Here is a 22207-nt window from a genome sequence, read left to right on the forward strand (position 1 = left end):
GTGTACCCAGCACTGTATTGCATACACACATACATGGATGCATTCCCATCAGCATGTATGAGCACACATGCACAGGCACACTGGACCAACTTCTAAGAAACAAGAGCAAGTGCTACTCTTACATCCTGCACACATAGGGTCTTCCCTGCAGAGCAGTTTCCCACACCTCCTGCGACCACAGATTCCCCCTCCCCAGAAAAGGAGGAATGGAAAGAAGTTGTGAGAATAAGTTGCTTCCATCTGTTGCCATCTGTCCTTGACACTTACGAGGGCTCCCTATCGTCCTCCCAAGTACATGGCATGAACATGCCTAAAAAGACCCCAGTCCTGCCACTCTTTAAAAAACTCATCCTCGGCTTCTCGGTGTTCCTGGGTATCAGAAATCCAACTGCATCTACAGTGTTTGTAATTTCTATAATTATTTATTTTTTAAACTGGCCATTTAGAAAAGTTCTTTTTGAAAATTTCAACCTGGCTTCAGATACAAAAGGGAAAAGGAGGTTTGGGCTGGGTTTGCTGGGTCTCGAAGAAGAACAGCAACACTTGGAGTCTTCCAGAGCAGGTTGGAGACAGCAGGGTGAGGGCAGCAGGAGAGGCTAAAGGTTTCAGGGGTTGGTGGGCGGGGCGCTCTCAGTGGTCCCTGATCTCTCGCAGGCACTCTTCAAAAGTACCAGAGTGGTGTCTGTGCCCCTCCAACACCAGGTCCCTACTCAGCCCCATCAGGGTTCTTTCTTGGACTGGCCTCTAGGGCAGCCCCGGCATTTCTCAACATCCTACTCAGGTTCTACTACAGAGTCTGGAGTCTGGACCATCCTCCAGTGTCCCAGCTTTCCAGGTCGGATATGATTTCCTATCAAGATATTTTAGCCCCAGGCCTCTAGATACAAATTAGTTCGGTCTGATTTGGGTTAGTACTGAATATTAAGCCCAACACTCCACACATGCTAAACACCCCATTCTATTGAGCCACACCCTCATCCAATGCCTGTGTATTTGCTAAGGGATAACTGAAAACCATGCTTACCAATGGAGCAATGGGGCTGTCTAGACGTCATGAAAAGGCACAAGGCAATAATATGGGCTAAAAGGCCTGAGCCATTGATCAGTCAGCCTCGGGAGTCCCAGGGTCCCTCGCTTGCTCAGCATTCTAGAGCTCTCCCACTCAAATAGCTTGGGACAATTTGTTTAGCCTCTCTGGGCTCCCAATTTCCTCAGCTTTTAGAGTTTGACTCCTTTACTGATGTTGATCCCATAGTAGGAATTTCAGCCCCTCCGGAACTAACCTGAGGAGGGGTTATGGCGAAAGGACACTTAGTCACCCTCACCGGACCCGTGTGAGTCCACTCACTGCATATGGATCCACAGCCATCATGCCCTACCCTTCCTACCAGCAAGAGTAGCATCTGTCTGTAGGACCAGCTTCGGCCACCCCAAGTGGCTTTAACTGTCCCGAGCACCCAAGTAAAACACAGGTGCAGAGAGGTAACAGAGGAGGCGGGGAAGAAGGGCAGAGGGCATGATGCCGGAAGCCCAACCCAAGGGTTTGCGTCCAGCCTTTGCCAAGCGGCCCTGCTGAGTGAAAAGATATTCCCAAGGTCTGAGCAGGGCTTCAAGTCAGACTTTCCACATGGGCCCAGCTCTGATTCCACAACAGCAATGCCCTGACCCAGATCATATGTCTCAGCCTCCACCCTCACTGCTTCCCTGCCCTCCCTGGAGGAGAGAAACTCGTTTATTGCTCTGGGTGGTACCCAAGCCCATGGGGAATTGAAAAGAAACAGCCGGCCTAGGTTGCTATTGTTTGGTTTAAACAAACCACTGGCTGGGCTGCCTTGGAGAGGAATAAGGGGGAGGCCAGAGAAGAGAGAGCAGGGCTGCTGGACGGGGCTTCCCTGCCTCCTCCCCAGTTTGCTGGGGTAGTCGAGCGAGCTATTTTGGGAGACTGCTTCTCAGCTTCCTTTGGGTCTTGACCTCCCCTTCTGGAAGGGACAGACATTGAGGAGAGAAGCCTCTGGGCTCCAGACCTCCATCCTCTGCCTCGGCATCTCAGCTTCTGGTCATATTTAGGTCTGATGCCAGCCCCAGACAAGTGCCAGGCCCCAGAGCGGAGGAACTAAGAGACTGCACTGAAAGAAGTGCCAGGCAGGCTACAGTGGGCATCAATGCAAGGGCCTGGATTTGAGGGCTACCCAGGCACATCTGAGGCTGCAGGACCAAGGGTGGGGAGACGGAGGGGGAGGGAAGGAAGGGAAGAAAGAGGATCCAGAAAATGAGATGCAGCAGACTTACAGTGTAAGATTCTGTCCTTCTAGCCTCCTGCCCCTTCACCCCGCTGAAAATGACCTAGACCTAGTGGAACCTAGAGAAGGAACACAGGCAAGGAGACCCACAGTGAGCAGTGGACAAACATAGCCTAAAGCAGAAAGAGGTCAGATCCCTGCCCAACCCCCACCAGCAGTCTGCCTAGATCCTAGAATGACCAATCAGCTAACTGCGGTACAGTCCTCACCTCCCCCAGCCTCCCTCTCCCCCACCACTCTTCCACCCTGCCTCCACTTTCAGGGACTAAGCCCAGGAAGGACTGGGTGGAAAGGGGGACAGGGCACAGTTAGGTGTTGGCAGAATCAATTAAGAACCACGCTAATCACCATCATTACGGCTATAAAAACCCCACACCTAGGGCCCTGGGGGCTCCCTGGTATGGCCTGGGGCCCCAGAGCTGTGGCACAGACCCAGGGGCCTGGCTCCAGTCTCTTTCATCTAAGCATCCACCAGTCCTGCAAAAACAATAATTAGCACCCGCCTCCGGGAGCAACTCATTATCCCACAGACACTGAGTGGAAGGAAGGAGGGCAGAGAGAAGCGGGGAGAAACTGAGGCCAAAAGGACTGCCCGGAGCTGCAGCTAAGTCTAGTCAAGCAGTCCACCCCCCAAAATCCTCTCGCAGAAGCAGCACACCCCTCCTCCATCCTGCTTCCAGAGAAAAGTCAGCTGCTAAGGACAGTGAGGGGTGGGGGGTGCTGGAGCATGGCAAGGGTCAGCTTTTGCCATCACTGCCCAGGAAGTAATCCACAGTATTTCCGTCTCTCCTTCCAGGCTGCCGACCTAAAAGCTGGGAATATTCGGGGCAATGTGATAACAGGTGAGTGGATCCCTCCAGCCTCCTTTCTCCAACCAGGGCATTAATGACAGTCCTAAGAGCAACCGTGACGCTAATTCACAATGTGCAAATACCAGCTACAGAGGTTACCTGGAGTCTAGGTCACTGATATCCAGGTTAATTGGATTGGGGAGGGAGGTTGGGGGGGAGGGGGGAGCAGGGGAGGTTGTTTTTTGTTTTGTTTTTGAGTCCAGGGTCTCATGTATCTCAAGATGGCCTCAAATTCAACATCACTCAAGAATTATCTTGAACTTCTCATCCTCCTGCCTCGATCTCCTGAATTCTGGGATTGGAGGCATATACCACCATGCTCGGTTTCTGCCACGCCAGTGGTGGAACCCAGGGCTTCAAGCCTGCTAGGCAAGTAGTCTACCAACTGAGTCATATCGCCAGCCCCAAGGTCTACTTTTAAAGAAGCTCAGACTGGAGTAGGAGCTGGGGGTGGAGGGCGGCTCCCCTTTATCATGAAGCTAGGAAGGCAAGAAGCCAGCCAAGGGTCTGGATGGTGGGAGGACACTCATGACAAAATTTCCCAGTCCCCTTCCTTCTGAGGTCCCCACCCTTTAGATGTCCCTTAGATGCTATTTAAAGGGGATACTCAGAGGGTGAGTCGGCCACAGACAAGAGACTAAAAGACAAATGGTCCCACACAATCCATGAAGCAGCGTGAGCAGGCATCGTGTGGGCCAATTCCAGCTTCACTTCCTGGGGACCCAGGCTCACTTCTCAAAATCTCAATCTCCTGATAAACATGGACCTAAGCAAGGCCTGGGTGGAAGGAAGTTGTCATTTATATACCTAGCCAACATGTGGGGAACCCACTCTCAAATCTTTACTTCTGGAGGTTTTGAATGGGGGAGGTTTCTTCAGGAAAGCCCTAGTAAGAGGGGTAAGGGTAAGTCCCCATCTCCCTTGAGAGTAAACCCGTAATTCTAATTTCAGGTTTGTCCATGCAGAATTTTAGCCCACCTGTCTTTGGTCATGAGGAATATACCCTCCTCAAGGGCCCAGTAACCCCTGAGTCCACCAGCCTGGCCAGAAGACACCTCTGTTACACCTGCCTTCCACACACCCATGTGTGCATCAAGTAACAGCCATTTTCTACTCCCCATACTCAGAAGTCTTTTGTAGCCCTAAATGTGTTTGAGAGGAATCCCGATTTACTCAAATTCTAAAGTTTCAAAGCAGCCTCAGAGCACTGGGATGCCACCACCTGCCCCCTTGTAGACCCTGAACCACACAAATGAACACAGCTCTCAGCACACCCTGCTCTGTTCCTTCAGCACACACACACACACACACACACACACACACACGTATACTCACAATCTGATCTGACCCTGAAACCACACAAATGAACACAGCTCTCGACACACCCTGCTCTGTTTCTTCAGCACACACACACGCACACACACACACACACACACACACACACACACACACACACGTACACGCACAATCTGATCTGCAACGGGAAAGATGAACAGTTAGGAAATCCCCTGGCTCTTGGTATGCTGGTGGCCCCGTGGCCGGAAGTATACTATGAGAAATGCTTCCAACAGTTCCAAACAGTCAGTCCCTCTTTTGTTTCACGGCTAAGAGAGGAAAGAGGGAAGAGGGAGGCCATGAAGAACCCAGTGTTCCCACCCACCAGTGTCCCCTTGCAACCATGCCTTCCCTCCCCCCCACCCCCGACCCAGGAAGATTCTTGGCTCCAGCTTTTATACCCTCTTTGGAAAGGGAAAAGGGGAGAAGAAGTTGAGGAGGGGCAAAGCAGCCTTGGAAGGAGTTCCAGCTTAGAAGGTCTAGGCCAGGCCAACCAAGTCCCCTGTTCTGCATAAGCAAAAGAGGAGGGATAGCATCACCCTAAACTCTTACCTCTCCCCCAAAACATCCAACCTCCGAGAGGGAGAGTGGAAGGGAGGGGACCTTCATCCCAGCTTCTGCAATGCCTATGAGCAGCCCTGTTGAGCTCAGTCCCACCCGTCCTGGGAATCACTTCCAGATCCTCCCAAACCAGCCAAGAAACTGGCTTCTTCAGGGATTGATTTCATAAGGAAATGCTAGAAAAAAAAAAGTGTAATCAAAACACACTGCCAAACACATTCATGGGGAAGATGGGTTTCTCTTGAGGCAGGAAATCCATCAGGATAGACTAAAACAAAAACAAGATACCACCAACTCCCCATCCACTGGCACAGAATGGCCTGGGAGTCTCAATCCTTCATGCTAATCTGAAGTCCCACTACCAATAACAGCACCTATCCCAAACAAAGACCTTAAATAAACACAATGAAGGGGAGATCCCACCAAGCATAAGTTCTAATGGGGGAGGGAGAGGCACAATAGGTGTAACTTCATTTGGGTGACCCTAGGAAGGTCGCCAGGGATGGAACAACACAGATGATTCTTCTTTAAAGCATCCAGGCGGTGCTGTAAGTGGGAACTCCACCCTGTGTGGCATGATGGTGCATCCACCTGTATCTCTGGTCCTCTTCCCTATAGACTACCAGCCTCCTACCCCACCACCGACCACTGGCTTACACCGCTATCAGTTCTTCGTCTATCTTCAGGGAGACAGGGTTATCTCCATCCCCACCAAAGAGAACAGAAACCGAGGTGAGCCCATCTGCACCTTCGCACCAAAGCTAGGTTGGATTCTGGGACAAAACTAAAGTTGGGGATCTTTATCCTGAACTCCCACTTCCACCCAAGAGCCTTGAAGGCTGGAGGGGGGGTCAAAGGGCAGTATGTCTTGGGGGTGAATTGATTGGGATGAATGTCCTAAAGGAGCTGTTGACTTCAGATGTGGTCTCCCAGAAGTAAACACATCAGCCAAGGAGCGCCCCCCAAAACTTGACATGGCATGTATGGGCAACTACCCTACAACACCTCAGCAGATAATTGTGCCCTATAATTGAGGCCAATCTGGGCAAGAGTACCCTGGAATGCCACTCTGCTGGTCTGTCTTCATTAGTGGTTAATTGCCTGGTCTGCCTTACCATCTCAGTGATGGGGCAAAAGATGTCCCCAGCCACGCCCCTTCTCCAGCTTCTCTGAGCAATTCTCCTCAGACCCAGGAGAGGACACAGTTCCATAGCCTTCCCATGGCTAACCTGCCTGTTTGGCCTCAGTCATCACGCCAATGGGGCTCAGAAGCTTCCTGGACAGACTGCGGGGAGCTCGCTTGTAAGCCTCAGATTTCTCCTCGAGAAATGGGGAATACAGCAATCGCTGTGTACTCTGTCACATACCAGGTTTCGGAAGAGGGAAGGTCCTGCAGAAGCCACAGGGGACAGTGTAAGAATCATAAACACAAAGGGCTCAGGCTGTACAAAGATGAGTGGGAAGGCAGACGTGGGCAGCCATTTCCTCTCCCCCAGTGACCCCAACTAACTTCCACCCACTGGGAAACCAGCACAGGTATTGTCCCATACCCTGTGCCTGAGGCTCCAGAGGTAGGAGCTGAAGCCCAGAATGGGACTGGCATGCTGGTGGAGCCCTTTAGATGTGTGCCGAGCAGGGGCCATCAATCACAAAGGACTTGGTCCCTGGAGCCAAGACGGTACCACTTTTCCACCCATGAACCCTCCTAGGTGCCTCCAGCCCCTTGCCAACATGTGGGTCTGTTTAAACAGCTCTGTCAAGGACACACTTTTAAATCTGGGTACCAAGCAGGAAGAAAGGAAAAAAAACAAAACATGTCTTGACCAGACCAAAAGAAGTCTCATGTTTTCCCCAGCCTCCTGGGTACCCATCTTACCAAAATGGTAGGAAGCCACCAAGGTTCTGTAGCTGCAAGGTGCCAGGAGCTAACACCCTCTGCACACTTCCCACTCATTCTGTGCAATTCTTGTAGGGTAAGGCAGTGCCTCAGCACGCTACCTTAGACTCCAGGAGCCCAACACCAGTGCCTTAACCAGGAAAATGCTCTGAACAGGCTCAACAGGATGGAAGAACAGCAGCAACGGGGGCAGGAGGGGAGGGGGCAGTGTGTGCCCAAGCCGTTGCCTTGCTCTGCTGAGACAAGGCACCAGAGATAGGACTTAGCCTAACATCCGTGAAACGCAGTGACTCAAGTGCTCGGCAGAGACTGCCTCCTAGGACAGACAGCAAGGCCAGAAAACGGCACATCTATGAGGCTGAAAGCACTGTTAATCGCTCTGGATCTTTACCTGAATCAGCATTCCTTACACACACTCACGCTTGCTCCTCGCGTGCATCTGAGCAGAATAAGGCTCCTGTAGTTTTCATGGCTACCAAAGGTTCTGGTCCTACCATGCAGGTACCTTTCATGTGCCTAGCCTTGTGCCAAGAGAAAACAGTCCCAGAGCCCACAGGATTTTCCCTGCCCTCAAGGAGCTGACAGTCTGGTTTGGAACTGATTAAATAACAGTGCAGAACGGCTTATAATTAAGTCCTTAATTGCGTTGTTCTGACTCTGGGGACACAATAATACCATGTGGACTGGGGGTTGGTCTCGTCCCTTCCCGGGGTCTCTTTCTCTCCAGAACAGCACCCCTCTTCTCCCAGGTAGAGAACAAAGGTGTTTCTCTGTGGGGTGAGGAAGCCTTGCTTCCACTTTCTAACTGGTAATAATCCTCTCAGGGCCTCAGTTTCCTCTCCAGAAAGATGAGGTGCTCAGAGGTGCTACCAATATCCAACCTACCGACATCTTGCCCTGGGGCTTCATGGAGGAGTGGAGTATAGATTGGGCCCTGCAGAAGATCTGAACTCTTGAGTGAGGGAAGACAGAGCTCGTGGTCGTGGAAACCAAAGATGCAAAGTTGTGGTGGTTTTCAAGTGAGAAAATAGGAAGCAATCTGGGAAGCAAAGGCAGGTGAATTTGTGAGTTCGAGGCCAGCCTGGTCTACAAAGCAGGTACCAGGACAACCAGGGCTGTTACACAGAGAAGACTTGTCTTAGAAAACCTAATTAATTAATTAATTAATTAAGTTGATTAATTAATTAAAGGAAGAAACAGAGGAAATGTCCACCATAAATGTGGCGTTCGTGGGCAAATCCCAAGAAGTCAGTAGAGATTGTTTGTGGGAGAGGAAGCACACGAAAGTGGCTCTCTAGAAACAAGCAATCCGAATCATCAGAGAGAGGGGCAAGAGACCACCAGAGGTATGAAGACATGAGGCAGTAAGAGGCCAGCAGAGATGGACCCAGGGCGATTGCAAAAGCAGAAACTGTTGTGGTCCTTGCGTAACTTAGAGTGTTGAGAGCCTGGTACACTCTGCACTACCTGACAGTGCTTAGGAACTCACAGAGCCCTAGGCAAAACCAACACTCAGGTCAGGGCATAGGGCCCTGCCAATGAACACAAGCCCCAGGGCTTGCCTTGATCTCGTTTTCTGTCCATAGGACTAGAGCCATGAGAAAGGTAGGTAGGCTAGAAGCAGATGCTGTGTGTGTGCCCCCGCCCCTCGCAGGGTGAACAGGCAGGGACAGCTTCTAGAGGCTGAAGGGGAAAGGTAAAGCTAGCTCTAGGAGTTAGGCAAAGGGACATCTAAGAAGACAGCTGGCTGAGTCGATGAGCTAGACAATTAGAAGAAACGTTTGCAAAGCCGTTTTGAAACCCAAGTAACCGAAAGGTTCCCAGTGTGAAGCCGGGTACAGTTCACTTAAAAAATAAACATATCAAAGTAGAGCCAATTGTGTTCTATTCCTACTCGGGGCCTGGTCCTCTTGGGGACTCATTTGTGACAGGCTGAATGTGGCAATGGGTTGCCCCTGAACCTGCCATGACTGGTAACAAGTGGCAGGTGGCATTGCTCAAGGCGAAGATTCTGCTCTGTCCAGTGACTCAGGACAAATACATGTCCTCAGAGAATAAGGGCATCTTAACACTCAAGCTCTCTCAATTACTGTGTGACCTTGCACCTCACACCCTACACCTCGATTCCTATCTCATCGAAATGGAATGGATTATCCCACAGTGGAATGACCTGGAAATCCTGATTTCCTGTGCTCTTCTCGCCTGAGTTCTGCCACACAAATGGGAGTGTTGGCCAGACTGGAGTGAAGGGGGCAACTCCAGACATTTCTAAGCGAGGTTTCCACAGGGAGGATCTAGAGGGGCTCAAGCTACCTGATCTGCTTAGGAAGTTCTGTGATATCGTGATGCCACTCCTGTGCCCCGGCCCATCCTCTCTTGCCATGACTGCCCAGTGCCCTCCGCACTCCCAGGACAATGCCTCATGCTAAGCTGTGCACAAAACTGTGCCCAGTGCCGACAGGACAAAAGAGAGCTGTCAGTCTCGCTTCCCTTGGATGTGTGTATCGCCCTGGTATAGCCCGAGAACTGGAGCACACAGAACACTTTGAAGAAGGTACTGACAAGGGCAGGCCATTTTTCACTGACATCATCCCAAAGGACATGCGTTGCCCTGACTTGGAGCTCAAGGCGACTCTAGCCAAGGATGTAATGGACTTTCACTCTCTGCATCCCAGTGGACGATCCCGTCCTACATATCTACCCACACACGCACGCACCCTAAACATAGCCTCGGCTGATCTGTGGTTCTCCATGGTCTCCCCACACACTTTTCCATAGCAGCAGCCTTAGCCACTTCCATATACTAGAGGAGCCAACTGATCCCATAGCAGTCCCCTCACCAACCCCACGCCCCACAACACACAGATTCCTAGGAGCCCCACATATTACCCATCCCTGTCTACCAATCTAGATGGGCCAGCTCCCCTCCCCCTACCTGGACTGTTCCCCAGCATGCCCCAGGGTAATCCAGGGCTGTCTCCTCTCAGCTGAGCCTTGCCTCCACTCTCCTGCCAGTGTGCCCTCACTATGTCAGCTCTCCTAGTGCTCTGTTGTGCCCAAGCATCCGCCTGGGTCTCTTCAGAATTAGTGAATACGGCTCTGCTCACAGCCATCCTGCTTCCATCGTGACACTAGGATTCCTTGAGAGAAGAGGTCCTTCCCTTGATCATCTGTCACTTCACCAAGCCTACTGTGGCCTCCAAGTCACCGTGCGTGCACGCATGTGTGCCTCTGTGTGTGTGCGTGACACACCCACATATACACATTCGCAAACCATTCGCACACATATCTGCACGTTCTCACACCCCCATGTCCACATACACACCCTGTCAACGTCCTTCAACACCTGAGGAGGCAGCGTCTCTATGAGTACTTAGGCCCTCAGATGACAACTTCGACATCCACATCCGCCCCATCCAACCCCAGGTCAGCAGGCTGCCCTCTCTGCCAGCTGCCCTGTCGTCTGCGACATTTTCCTTTGCCCCACCATGTCAGGAGGCAGGATAGTGGCTGACATCCCCTCAGCGACTGAGGAAAATTGAAGTCCACGATAAAAGGTCCACAGTAACAGCGGGCCAACCTTCTCCTGGCAGATGGCTCTTGACACTGGCACCAACACACTCAACACTGCGCTCTCCCCTCCAGATCACCAGACTTCGGGGCATGGGTGTAGGGACACACAGGAAGTAACTGTATCTTGTCCTGAGCCCCAAAGGGGGTCATCTTACACAAAATGACCTTCTTGCCTTTGACTAAGCGTCAAACTCCTAAAGAGCTATAGTCTTCACTACACTGCATCTAAGCCACTGGACCTCAGTTGTCACAAGCCACACAAGTCCTCGTGTGTGAAGGAACATAGAAGGACTTGGGAGTCATTTGGTAGTAGCAACACCTGGCTGGGATTTGTGGTATATCTGGGGGTCTCAAGATCTACGTTCTATGATATGACAGATGGCATGCCACCACGTGCTCCAGAAATCACTCAAAGGCCACAAGTCCAGGATGGGGCCGCTGTGAGAGTTACCACCCCAGGGACCTTCGGGGGGAAAGCTCACCTGTTGCAAAATGGGATGAAAACGGCAAGCGGGAATGGTTATGGTCTGAAGCTGCACAGCTGTAAAGAACTCCCCAGCACACAGGCATCTGGATTCCAGGGTCAACGAGGAGGAACAGGCATGGGCCTGCCATACAATGGCTCCTAAGTCTTGCTTTATGGGTCTGAACACCTGTGGAGCTCTCTGCATGAATGAGACAGGGCCATGGTAGGGCCACGGGCCTTAAGGCAACAGAGCCCCAAAGCAAAGGCGGTGGTGGTACTCAAGGCTAGGAGGGACCCCATTTTGCCTGTAGGCAAAAGATAAAGCTCAGAGGAAGTTGGGGAGTATGAAGGGAAGAGGCTCAAGAAAAAAGGGAGGTCATATCTGGAGAACAGCCCCACCTTCAAACTATTACCCTCCAGCACATACACACAGACAGACACAAACACACACATGCCGGCAGACCCACTACAAAACAGCTCAACCCAACCCCCCCATGACCTCCCACAGTGGTTCACCTGGCCTGGCCCCAGAATCCCCCAGGGCCTAGCCCCTGATCCCATCCCGCTGTGGGCTTGTGTGGTAGACAGCTCTCTTTTGCCTCTGTAGGTCACCACCCACCTGGCAGAGCTCGGTACCTCTGGGATCCTGGCAGGCACCCAGCTGGGAACATCCTAGGCAGAACACAATCAGGCACCCTGTCCAGGAACTCCCTGAAATTTCTGTAGGCCCAAGGTGAATCCCTTGGAGAAACAATGTGTGCTAATCAGCCTAAACATTGTCCATTCAAAGCAAAAGAGGACACGGAGATCATGGAGAACCCACGGATAACTCCCAAATTCCAGCCAGCCATTGCTACCACCAAATACAGAAACTGGTGAGGGCTAACCTGGCCACTGAATTCCTTCATCTCGCTCCCTTCTCCATCACTACCCTTGGCTACAAGATGGAAAGAGGCCCCAGTGCCCCCTGGATGAATGATGAGAAATCCTCTCATTCTCCAGATCTCCTGGGTTCTCTTCTACAGAGTTTAGAGACAGCTCCTCGCCGCAATGGGCCCTGCCCAGCCTCCCTCCTGCCCATATGGACCAAAGTCTCAGGTCCCAGTGGTCCCTCTATCCCAAAGCCTCTCAAGCCAGCGGGATCAGCCACTCAGCAAATATACTTCTCCAGAAGTAATTGGATGTGATGGAACGAGGGCTTTTCAGATCCTGGGCAAAAGTCTCTGGATGTCATTTAACGGCACAAAAAATAAAAGGTTCAGGCCTCCCGCCTACCACCGCCAGGACATCATTAATCTCTGTGGAAGACATCAGCACTTCTAGTGCTGCATCCAGCCCTGGCGAGCCAAACAAATTACAGACCTGAGCCAGGCTCTCCATAGGGTAGTTATTAGGTTGGACTTGAATTTGTGTTGTTTTCTTCAGAGCCCCCATCCCCTGCTGTCCCAAAAGGGAGAGTAGATAGAGCAAGGCCAAGGCCAGGGAAGGGGCTAGACACCTTGGTTAGATACAAGTTGCTTGCCTTGGGACTCGGCGGGCAGCTAAGAGCCAGGTGCCTAGGTCCCTGTATGAACTGACCGGAACAGGAGGCCCAAGTCAACAGCTAAGAACCTGGTCTTTCATTCTCTGCCTTACCTGAGTGGGAGCTGCCTCCCTCAGCCTCCTAACCCCACATCCCAAAGCTGAAAGGACCAAATGAAAAGTCAGATGAGAACTGTGTCTCACCAGAACAGGGCTAGGCAGCACCGACCTATGATGGCTGGAAATCCGAGAGTGGGCTTGCTGCAGGGACGGTGAGCATCAGTCAGGAGTCGGCTACAAAGCTGTGCTACTGGACAAGGCCTCCCTGACCAAGGCTGATTTAATGCAATGTTCATGAGGTGACTACAGAAATTCACTGAGGTCAGGAATGAAGCTAGAGAAAGAGATGAAGCAGCTCTCACCACCTATGCCCGGGAGAGGCCCAGGGAGGCCCTGCCTGTGTTACATAAATGGGGCAAACACCGAGATTCTCTTCACTCGGGGGTGGACAAACTCTAGGAGATGAACTGCTCATCTTATTCCCCTGAAGCCTGCGGATGATATACACGCACGCGCAGCTGCCACTTCCAAACTGCAAAAGCCTGCTGCAGAGTTCCAGGACCCAGAATGGAGAAAGTGACCCTCGACATCTACCACCAAGGCCATTCCAAACCTGCAAGCCGTGGCATTCCCTGGGAGTGAAACTCAGAGGAGTAGTCCCTCTCCTGGATGCTGAAGGGAGGATCCTTCAACTATCCTAACCTTGATGTCTAGTGTGGCTCAGATTCCTCTAGGCTTTAGATAGGCGTTCCTCGTGCTCCCTGCCCTGCCTGCCTCCCAGGCCCCTTCCACAACCAAGTTAATATCAGCACCTTGGCCAACCCCTTCTCCATCAGCTCTAGCAGAAGCAGTGGCCTCTCTCTCCACAAAGCTGCTTCAGCTGCTTCTGTGGGATGAAAGGGGTTGCCCTAGGGTTGTGCAGAGACAAACTGCATGTGATCTGTGTGGCTCTGCAGCAGGAGTACCAACCAGCCTCTGAGCGCTTCCCTCCAGGCAGCTCAGGATGTAAACACCAGAGGCCGCACTCTCCACCCTGCCCCGTCCCTAGAAGAATCCTGAGGGCTACCAGGGTAGTGGCCCCGCCCTCTTCCTGCAGCTCCGAGACAGAGCAGTGCCCTACAGGAAGGGGCTTTCCTCTGAGCAGTGACCACAGAAGCCACAGCTCTCCATTTCTCTCCACATGCCCCCGAGGGCCTGACTCACCCCTCTTCCTTCTAGAGCTTGCTCTGGGTCAGTTCCTCCAGTCCTCTGTGGCAGGAAACAAGTGGGGGTGTGCAAGGGGTCCCTGCTGAGCCAAAGGAAGAGACAGCAGGAGACTGGCCCAGGTCCTGGCTTTGCGGAGCTGCTGCCCAAGCTGCTGAGAGCCACAGGGTTGCTAGAAATATGGCCACAAGGGACCTAACTACCACAGGACACTCTGAGCTCACACAAAAGACAGCTCCTCATGAGGGGAGCCAGGCCTCTCTCGGGGACATAGGGGATTTCTTTCTACCAGCTTGCTCTGATCTCGTGATGGGTTTCAATTCCCTCATTGCCACCCAGACTCCGGCCTGTCATATTCAGTGAGGAAAGAGGAGAGCCACCTTGTCCCCTCATCCCTGCCACACACTACTTAACCCAAGATCCCTTCTCTGGCACACACACACACACACACACACACACACACGTGTGCGCGCGCTGGTGGGGGCGGGGAAGGAGGCATGCATGCCCATGCACACAGAGACACACAGGCATGTGCTTTCCAAGGGCCAGATTACCAAAATTTCTTTCCAGCCCTGGGGTACAGGGGTTCTTGCCAGGCACCATGTGCACAAAAGAACAGTGACACAAAGCCGCACCATGGAATTGCCCAGTTTAGTCAGAACCTATCTATGGGCCAAGCCAGCAGGCAGCAATCTCGGCCACCTTCCCAAGACAGTCAGATGAGCGCTAACTCTTCAGCCCTTGAGACTCAGTCGAACACGCAGTTACTGAGTCGGGCTGAAGGAACCTTGCAAGGCTTTGTATCCCCATCCTGGCACCCCGTCCTACCCCCTCCCATCTGTGAGCCGAAATAATCGCAGTCCTCCACGTTAGAAGTGACATGAAGTGATGTATGTACTTCTGTGATAACGCCAGGCTCCTAGGAAACACTACAGGGGTGCGCTCTTATCGTTACTGTTTGCATTATCATCATCATAGCTTTGGGGAGCTGGTATTATAAAAGTGTTCCGGTCCTCCAGAAGATCTTTGAAACATGAACCTCACCTGGGAGGGAGGGGAGGTAAGCCGAAAAGAAACCTGTATGTACTTCATCTCATTTTCATTATAAAAGTGGTTGTGGATCTAACTGAGGACCACCAGTGGCCTATGACTCTAAGGTGAGGCTGTGCAGGGACTTCCAGGCTATTTTCCATCTGGATCTCAGTGACACCTGGCCTCCACACACCATGGCATGTTGGCCACTGCCTGTCTGTACTCTGGACGAGGCCTTCTTTGGGTGTTCTGCCACCCAAGAAAGATATCTTGAGTTAGCCTCTAACCCTAAAAGAATCAAACACTGTGGGGCACATGTGAATCACAGTTATCCAAATAAACAGGAAAAGAAAAAAATTAGCAGAAGTATACTCCATGAAGTAGGTGGAGATGGCATACAGCAAATTACTTGTTATCTGAAGTTCAAACCTACCCGTTTGTGGAGCTATACACAAGACCCCTTCACTCTCGTCTCAGGAGGTACACCTTGTTGGGTTGACACCCCCTCAGAAGAAACCCCCTCTGGCCTAGGCATTGAGTAGGACTCTCCAGCTCCAGGCAGGGGGCATATCTCCCATACTTGATCCCCATGGAGGATCTGAGGACAGCCCTTCTCCCTTCACCTCAAGGAGGAGCCCTGTTTTGTAGCCATGTGCTTGGGGCTGAAGGGGAGAACACTGTAAGAAAGGCCATAGGCTCTCGCCAATCTCAGCCCCAACAGCTAGGGCAAGAGGGTGTGATAAACAGTATCCACGCATCTGCCGATTCAGAAGTAAGAAGATCTTCAAGAGGAGGGGGTGGGGCGCTCAACAGCCATCTGCTGACACTCTCTACTTGGGGTGAGAAGGTGGCAATGTATATTAAATAAAAGACCCTTGGGAAGGAAACCCAAGGTGGCTTTAACTCACTGAGCCGTGTCACCATCACCCTCTAGCAGGCAGGCATCTGTCACATGTTCGGGGCTCTCCAAACATCCAGACCCTCCTAAAGTTAGGGCCCAGAAGATTCCTCAGGCAGTATGTACTCCCTAGCTCAGTGACCAAGGGTACCTCTGTCCACTCAGACCTGGAGCACCCCCTGTCAAGTCATCTCAAGTCTGTGGTTATCTCTAACTGTCTCTCTGTGGTCTGTCTGCCTTTTCTAGGTGCTTGGAGACTGCAGAATTTTCTGCAGGACCACAGGCTGCAGAATCACGAAACAAGCACCCAGTTCATGACTGAACATGATGGGGAGTTTACACCACCGGATTATTGAATGAACGAGGCCACAGGCAAGTTCAGTGAAAGATAGAGCTGTCCATTGAGCTGAGAACTTTACCTTCCTGGTGTGTGCCCATGTCACGTGATTCACTATAGATGGTCTGGAGACAGAATCTCCTCTTGGTATCTTCCAAATAAAAATAAAAACAAAAACAAAATACACAAAGAAAGGAAAGAAAAACAAAGTTACCCAGGGCTTAGCAATTTGCTTCCTAACCTGCATTCCTTTCAAAATCAACAAGGGAAGAAGGGCTGAGGAGATGGCTCAGTCAATAAAGAGCTTGCCTTGCAAGCATTAGGAACGGTGTTGGGATATCCAGAACCCACGTAAAAAGCTCCGTAATGGGAAAAAGGAAATCAGAGGCAAGCAGGTTCCCCAGAGCTCACTAGCCAGTAGCCTAGGCTACTTGGCCAATATCCAGGTCAATAAGAGACTGTCTTAGTTGGACAGTAGTGGCCCATACTTTTCTTTAATCCCAAGAGATTTGCAGAGGCGGGCAAATCTCTAGGACAGCCTTGTCTACAGAGTGAGTTCCAGGAAAGCCAGCCAAGGCTACACAGGAAAACCTGTCTCAAAAAACCAGGTGGTGGGGGTGGGGAGGGGGAGAAACAGAGGGGAGGAGACAGAGAGGGACCCTGTCTTAAACAAAATGCTGACTGTGCCTGAGGAACAGCAATACTTGAGCTTTTCCTCTGACCTCACACTCATGCACAAACACGTGGGCGTATGCACACACACCCACGTGAACATGCACACACAGAAGGAGGAGGAAGAAGAAGAGAGGGGAATAGGAGGGAAAGGAGAGAAGAAAAGAAAATCGGTGAGGAGGACTGGACCAGTGTCTAGCCCTAGGTCTGAGGATCCCATACAAATGCAAGAGAGTCAGGCTGACAGGCAGGAGACCTGGTCCCAGGGCCTGGGTGGCCACATCAAGCGACCTCCCTAAAGCCCCACCTCCCCAGCGCTGGCAGTGAGGAAGGAAGAAGAGGTAGTGGGAACTGGGGTTTTGATCATGGACCTTTCCCGCTCCAACAGCCAACAACCTTCATTTAGGAAATTTGGGTTCCATGCTAGATCCAGGGCAGACAGGGAGAGGTGCTACTCTTGTGGAGCTTAGCAATCTGGAGGTGGGGGGGGGGGGGGGTGTGTGATCATCAGATGGTAACAATCAAGTTATAGCAAACTGTTAGTGTCATGAGGTTGTAAACGGGGCCTGGTTTCCGGTGAGAGCGCAAGAGGGCCAGGCCTTGTGAAAGAAGTGGTGTTTGAGGCTGGAACTGGAATGTGGGGCAGAGACAGGGCACAGAGAACTCCTTAGAGCTTCCCCCAAGCTGCTGGCAGGACCGTGTGTGGCATCTTCCAGAAAACAAAGGGCCAATGAAGTCACTGGAATGAAGTATGCAAGAAGGACATTGGCCAGATAGGCAGACAAAGGCCAGGCCCACCCTTATAACCATGTTTGGACTTGAATCCCCACAAACAGTAAGAAATTATGCAATGATAAGTAGCTGGGGAAAGACAGGTGACAAAAATCAGATGGCGCTTTTAAGAATCTCTGAGTAGGCTCCTTGGTGTGCACAGGGAAAGGGTTTTCATCATCCAAGGGCCTTGGATTTTCTTGTATGTTTCTTGACTTTGCTGCCCAAGGACCCCTGGAAATGTGTCTCTGCTCCTCTCGTGTGCAGCAGAAACCGTAGCTCCTCAGCTGCTTTACCCCCACCCTAGTCCTCTCTACTCCCTTCAAGATCCCCCTCAATCAGTCTCCCTCCAAAATTTAATAAGATGTGGAGACCTTGGCCGAGACACAGCAGCACTGGTGACCCACGTACAAGATGCTTTGAGATCTCCAGATGAAAGGGACAGGATGAAGCTAGGCATGCCCCGTGACAGCTACAAGGGAGAGGGGCCTCAGCTGAACCTTTACCTTGTGGAACACACTCTTAATTCATTAGTTAATTGTCAATTGCTGGGATCTGAGGAACGCGAGGGGGCAGGGTACTGAGTCTGTGACTCGGGAGGATGCTGCCCCTTCCCATTACTAGGTTTAGATCCCTGCCCAAAAGAATGGGAGTAAATTCTTACGTCCTAGCGGCTCATCTGATGCCAGTCCAGGGCAAAAGGAACCTCCTGCTCCCTCTTCCCCACCAGGTAAGCAGAGCTCGTAAGCAGAGCTAAAATAAGAAACAAAAGGAAGTTTCCATTTGCAGTGTCATGGGAGACAGCCACAAAAGGGACTTTTTGGGTTCCATGTTCCCTGGAACCTTCTCTCCATAACCCTTACCATGCCAGGTGCAGAGTGTAATTGGCAGCTCCGATTGGTGCCCGGGCCTAGGATAAATAGAAGGTTGGCTTGCTAGAACAACCCCAAATTGAGACATCCTCCCCTCTTCTGCTTTTAATTCCTTGCGGCTAGCGTGTTTATTTTGGGGTAAGGGAAAAAAATCGGATGTTTATCCTTCGAGGAAATTATCATCTTGCTTTCTTTCCCTTCTTTTCACCCCTCCTTTCTTTTGCCCAAGAGTTTTAGGCTTAGAATTCAGCCCCATGAGGGAACCCTACTCTTGAGGTCCTGAAAAGACACAGCTGGCCCAGGCCCTAGGCTAAAGCCAGTCCTGCCAGAACCAAAGGGGAAGGCTGAGAGGTGGAGGGAAAAACCTGAAGTCCGGGAGAGCAACCTGTGGGGACGCCCAATCTTGACTCTGCTTTTTACCTGCAGAACTCTGTGGGCCTCGCACCCCTTTTCACTAACTTCTCCAAAGGAAAACAAAGGCGTATAAATTGCCAAGAAATATATGAGGGGACATAATGTGACCCTTTACACACTAAGGAGAACTGACATCTTTAAAAACAAATCATCATTGCTGTGATCGTCGTCATCGTCATGAGAGGTTCCTACTGAATACTTGCTGCATACCATACACTACACGAAACACTTTACAAGGAACATTTCATCTTCTGTGCTCCTTCCCCTGATTCACACTGCCCTATTCCCACCCTGATTCACACTGCCGTATCCTCACCCTGATTCACAGTGCCGTATTCCCACCCTGATTCACATTGCCGTATCCCCATCCTGATTCACAGTGCCGTATTCCCACCCTGATTCACACTGCCGTATTCTACCCTGATCCACCGCCTACTCCAGTCTTCGGACTTGCTCTCTCATTTAAATGATATAACAGCCCAAAAGTACAGGTAGTAGTAGCAGACTCATTTTATAGACCAGGAAACAGAGCCCTATGCTCTTGATCCATAAAAAGAAATGGCAGAATATTGTATTCACTTAAAGCCTCTCACCACAGTATCCAGAGGGAAAGATAACTCTAATTTTACTCTCTGGGCAATATAAAATAAAGTCTGGGTTTTTGATTCAGTCAGGGGGTTGACTGGGCTAAAGGGAAAAGCCCTCCCGGACCTTTGTGGAGAAAGCTAGGGCCTTGAGTACTCAAGGCAAAGAGGCTGACACAGCCAAAGACCATGTCACCACTCCCTACCTGTCAGAGGCCACGACTTTACCTCTTCACCATCAATTAAGTGATCTCCCTTCTGTATTCACACACACACACACACACACACACACACACACACACCTGCGTGATAGCTACTTCTAGAAAGGTAGACAAGTGGAAAAGGAGGGAAAGCCACGTAGGAGGACTCAAGAACTGTAGAAATGATAGTGAGGGTAGTGATGGCATTGATGGAGGTGGTGTTGGTGGCCGTGTATCTAGGTATTAGGGCCAAGTAACCACAAAATAGAAAGAAAGCCCAGTCCCTCTACCCAGCCCAAAGACGTAAATTCACATGGACATCTGCCACATGGCAACCCAGTGACCTTGAGCAGCCTGTTTCAGACCTCTGTTTCAAATGCAATAAAGAATACAACGAAAGGGGTGGGGGGAGTAAATGATTTCTTTCTAGGATGGGCTAAATGAGATAGCAGGGCAGATACTGGAATGAAGTATCTGGCACACAGGCTGTTTCAACACATACATGTTTTCCTCTTCTTCTTCTTCTTCCCTGCCTCCACTTCACCTGCTCTTCCCAGCTCAGCCGAACCAAGCAATGAGGCTCAGGCCAAGGAGCCACCTCCTATCAGAGCCATAAGATCCTCAGCAGCCCGGGGAGAGGGTCAACTAGCTAAGGAGCTCGAGCCCCAGCCCAGCATCCCGCTCCCAAACCAAGAAAGCATTGGGAGGCTTGGATCAGGAAAGACACCCAGTTCCTTAGCAACTAGCAAGTATTTCCCTGTAAAGATAAAGACCCTTCACTCAGAATACTCCCCAGCCTCTCCAGGTGTCTGATCCACTTTGAAGAAATGAAGGAGTGTAGAGCCACCCGCCTCTAGGACCTTAGTCAACTTAGTAGTACCTGAGACAATTCCAGAACACATTTCCTCCTTCTGGTAATTAACTTTTACCTCCGCCTCCCTCCACCCCCCAGTAACTGCTAAGAAACGCATGAGATGTGTATCTGTACACACACACATGCACATACACATGCGTGTGCACCCTGGGCCCAGCAAAGAATCAGGACTAAAATGAAATAGAGAAGGGCACAGCCGCATATGTTCTGTTGTAAAGGAGCTATTGGTGGGCCGTTCATCTCTGCCATTCACTGCTCTGTGTGCCGGGGCAAGTCAGGCACCCTCTCTTGACCTCAGTTTCTTCATCTATCCAATACGTCACTCTGTAAGGTCCTCTCCACCTCCATATTCTACAACCCTGTAAAATGGTTATTTTTGGAAAGCAGTGGAGAAAGCCCCACAACACAGTAGAATGAGCATTTCCATGATTAAGAATGAAAAAAAAAAAAAGCCAAGTGCATGCAGTTACAGAGGCTGGAAGATCCTAGTAGGGTGCTTGGATAAAAGTGAGTTTGCAGATGTTGGGAGCTGATGACCCCCGGGGTCTCCTACAGGCAACATCTATTTCAGATGCAAGCTAGACAAAACCAAAGCAGGGGGACCGTCATATTCATTCCAGGGGAACCAAGGGAATACACAGAATCATGAACTAGAATCCTAAGTCAGGAGCAATGGGTTAAAAGGAAAGAGACAGAGGCCGCCAAAAAGGGACCCAGTTGCCCTGGGTTCCCACTCTCACGTCCAGTCTCATGATGGAAGCAGGTAAGCACACTTCCTGTAGGGCCTGAGTAGCAGCCTGCGAGCCTACATGCTCTCTGCTTCCTCAGACCCCCTCCCACCCACAGGAACAGAGACAGTCTTGCACGTGTCCTAGGGAAATCCACGGTGTGCGGATGGCCAAGTCATTGCCCTAGCCCAGCTGTGCGATTGTGAATCCTATCAAGGGTTGGGTCTCAGAAGAGAGCGGTCAGAAGACAAACTCACAAGAGAGGGGCATGCACGCTGGAATGCATGCATACTGTAGTCTACAGGGGTGGAAAAGGAGACCTGAGAAGATAGGGTGGAGATCAAGGCACCTATGAGCGCCAAGTAGTAGCTCATCCCTGGCTGGTGCTACAACAGGCCTAGTACAATTTGTCGGCCTGCCCTCCAAGCCTGGCTCCACACAGAAATAACATCTACAGCAGCATCTACAACCTTCCTAACGCTGTGACCCCCTAATGCCGTCCCTTGTGTTACGGTGACCCCGTAATCATATACAGATTCTCGTTGCCACTTCATAACTGCAATTTTTTGCTACTGTTATGAATCATAATGTAAATATCTGATATGTAGGATATCTGATTTGCGACCCACAGGTTGAGAACCACTGATCTACAGCCTACCTCTGCCCACAGGGATGCTGGCCACAGCTACCAGCAAACCAAGAGTCTTCTGGCTTCCTGACAGGCCATGTCCCGCCCATCCACACATATATAAGCACGAACATCCACATTTACAACACACCTCAACTGGATGCAACCTGCACACACGTACCGTCAACACAGCAACCCACACAGAATCACACGGTGCACACACCCGATAGACACTACGGAGCATCGACTCTGCCAACCTCTTCCTAGACATCCCAGACGGGTTGCCTTTGTGATGATACTGTTGAACCTCAGCACACTCTCCCTCACAGCCTGGTCGCACATCAGCCCACCATTAACACAGAGGAGACGGAGGACCAGACGTGACCTAACCACAAATCTCACTTTGCAATCACCTGCTGCTGCAAGTGGA

General features: G+C 51.1%; 1 protein-coding gene across 2 annotated transcripts in view; it reads left to right on the forward strand.

Moving 5' to 3' along the window:
• Pebp4 (phosphatidylethanolamine binding protein 4) overlaps window positions 1-16310 on the forward strand; it is a 210536-nt gene extending 194226 nt beyond the window's left edge. Inside the window, exons 4-6 of one of the 2 annotated variants that reach the window (XM_041669316.1) lie at window positions 3097-3142; window positions 5666-5779; window positions 15944-16304. In XM_041669316.1, the coding sequence (XP_041525250.1) occupies window positions 3097-3142; window positions 5666-5779; window positions 15944-16053 (270 nt within the window). In that variant the 3' untranslated portion in view covers window positions 16054-16304. Of the gene's footprint in view, window positions 1-3096; window positions 3143-5665; window positions 5780-15943 lie in introns of both variants that reach the window. The other variant, XM_041669325.1, reaches the window with a different exon arrangement.
• Window positions 16311-22207: the final 5897 nt, after the last annotated feature.

Source organism: Microtus oregoni, unplaced genomic scaffold (assembly GCF_018167655.1).
Source record: "Microtus oregoni isolate MIOR12 unplaced genomic scaffold, Mior012 000001F_ref0000356, whole genome shotgun sequence".
NCBI lineage: Eukaryota > Metazoa > Chordata > Mammalia > Rodentia > Cricetidae > Microtus > Microtus oregoni.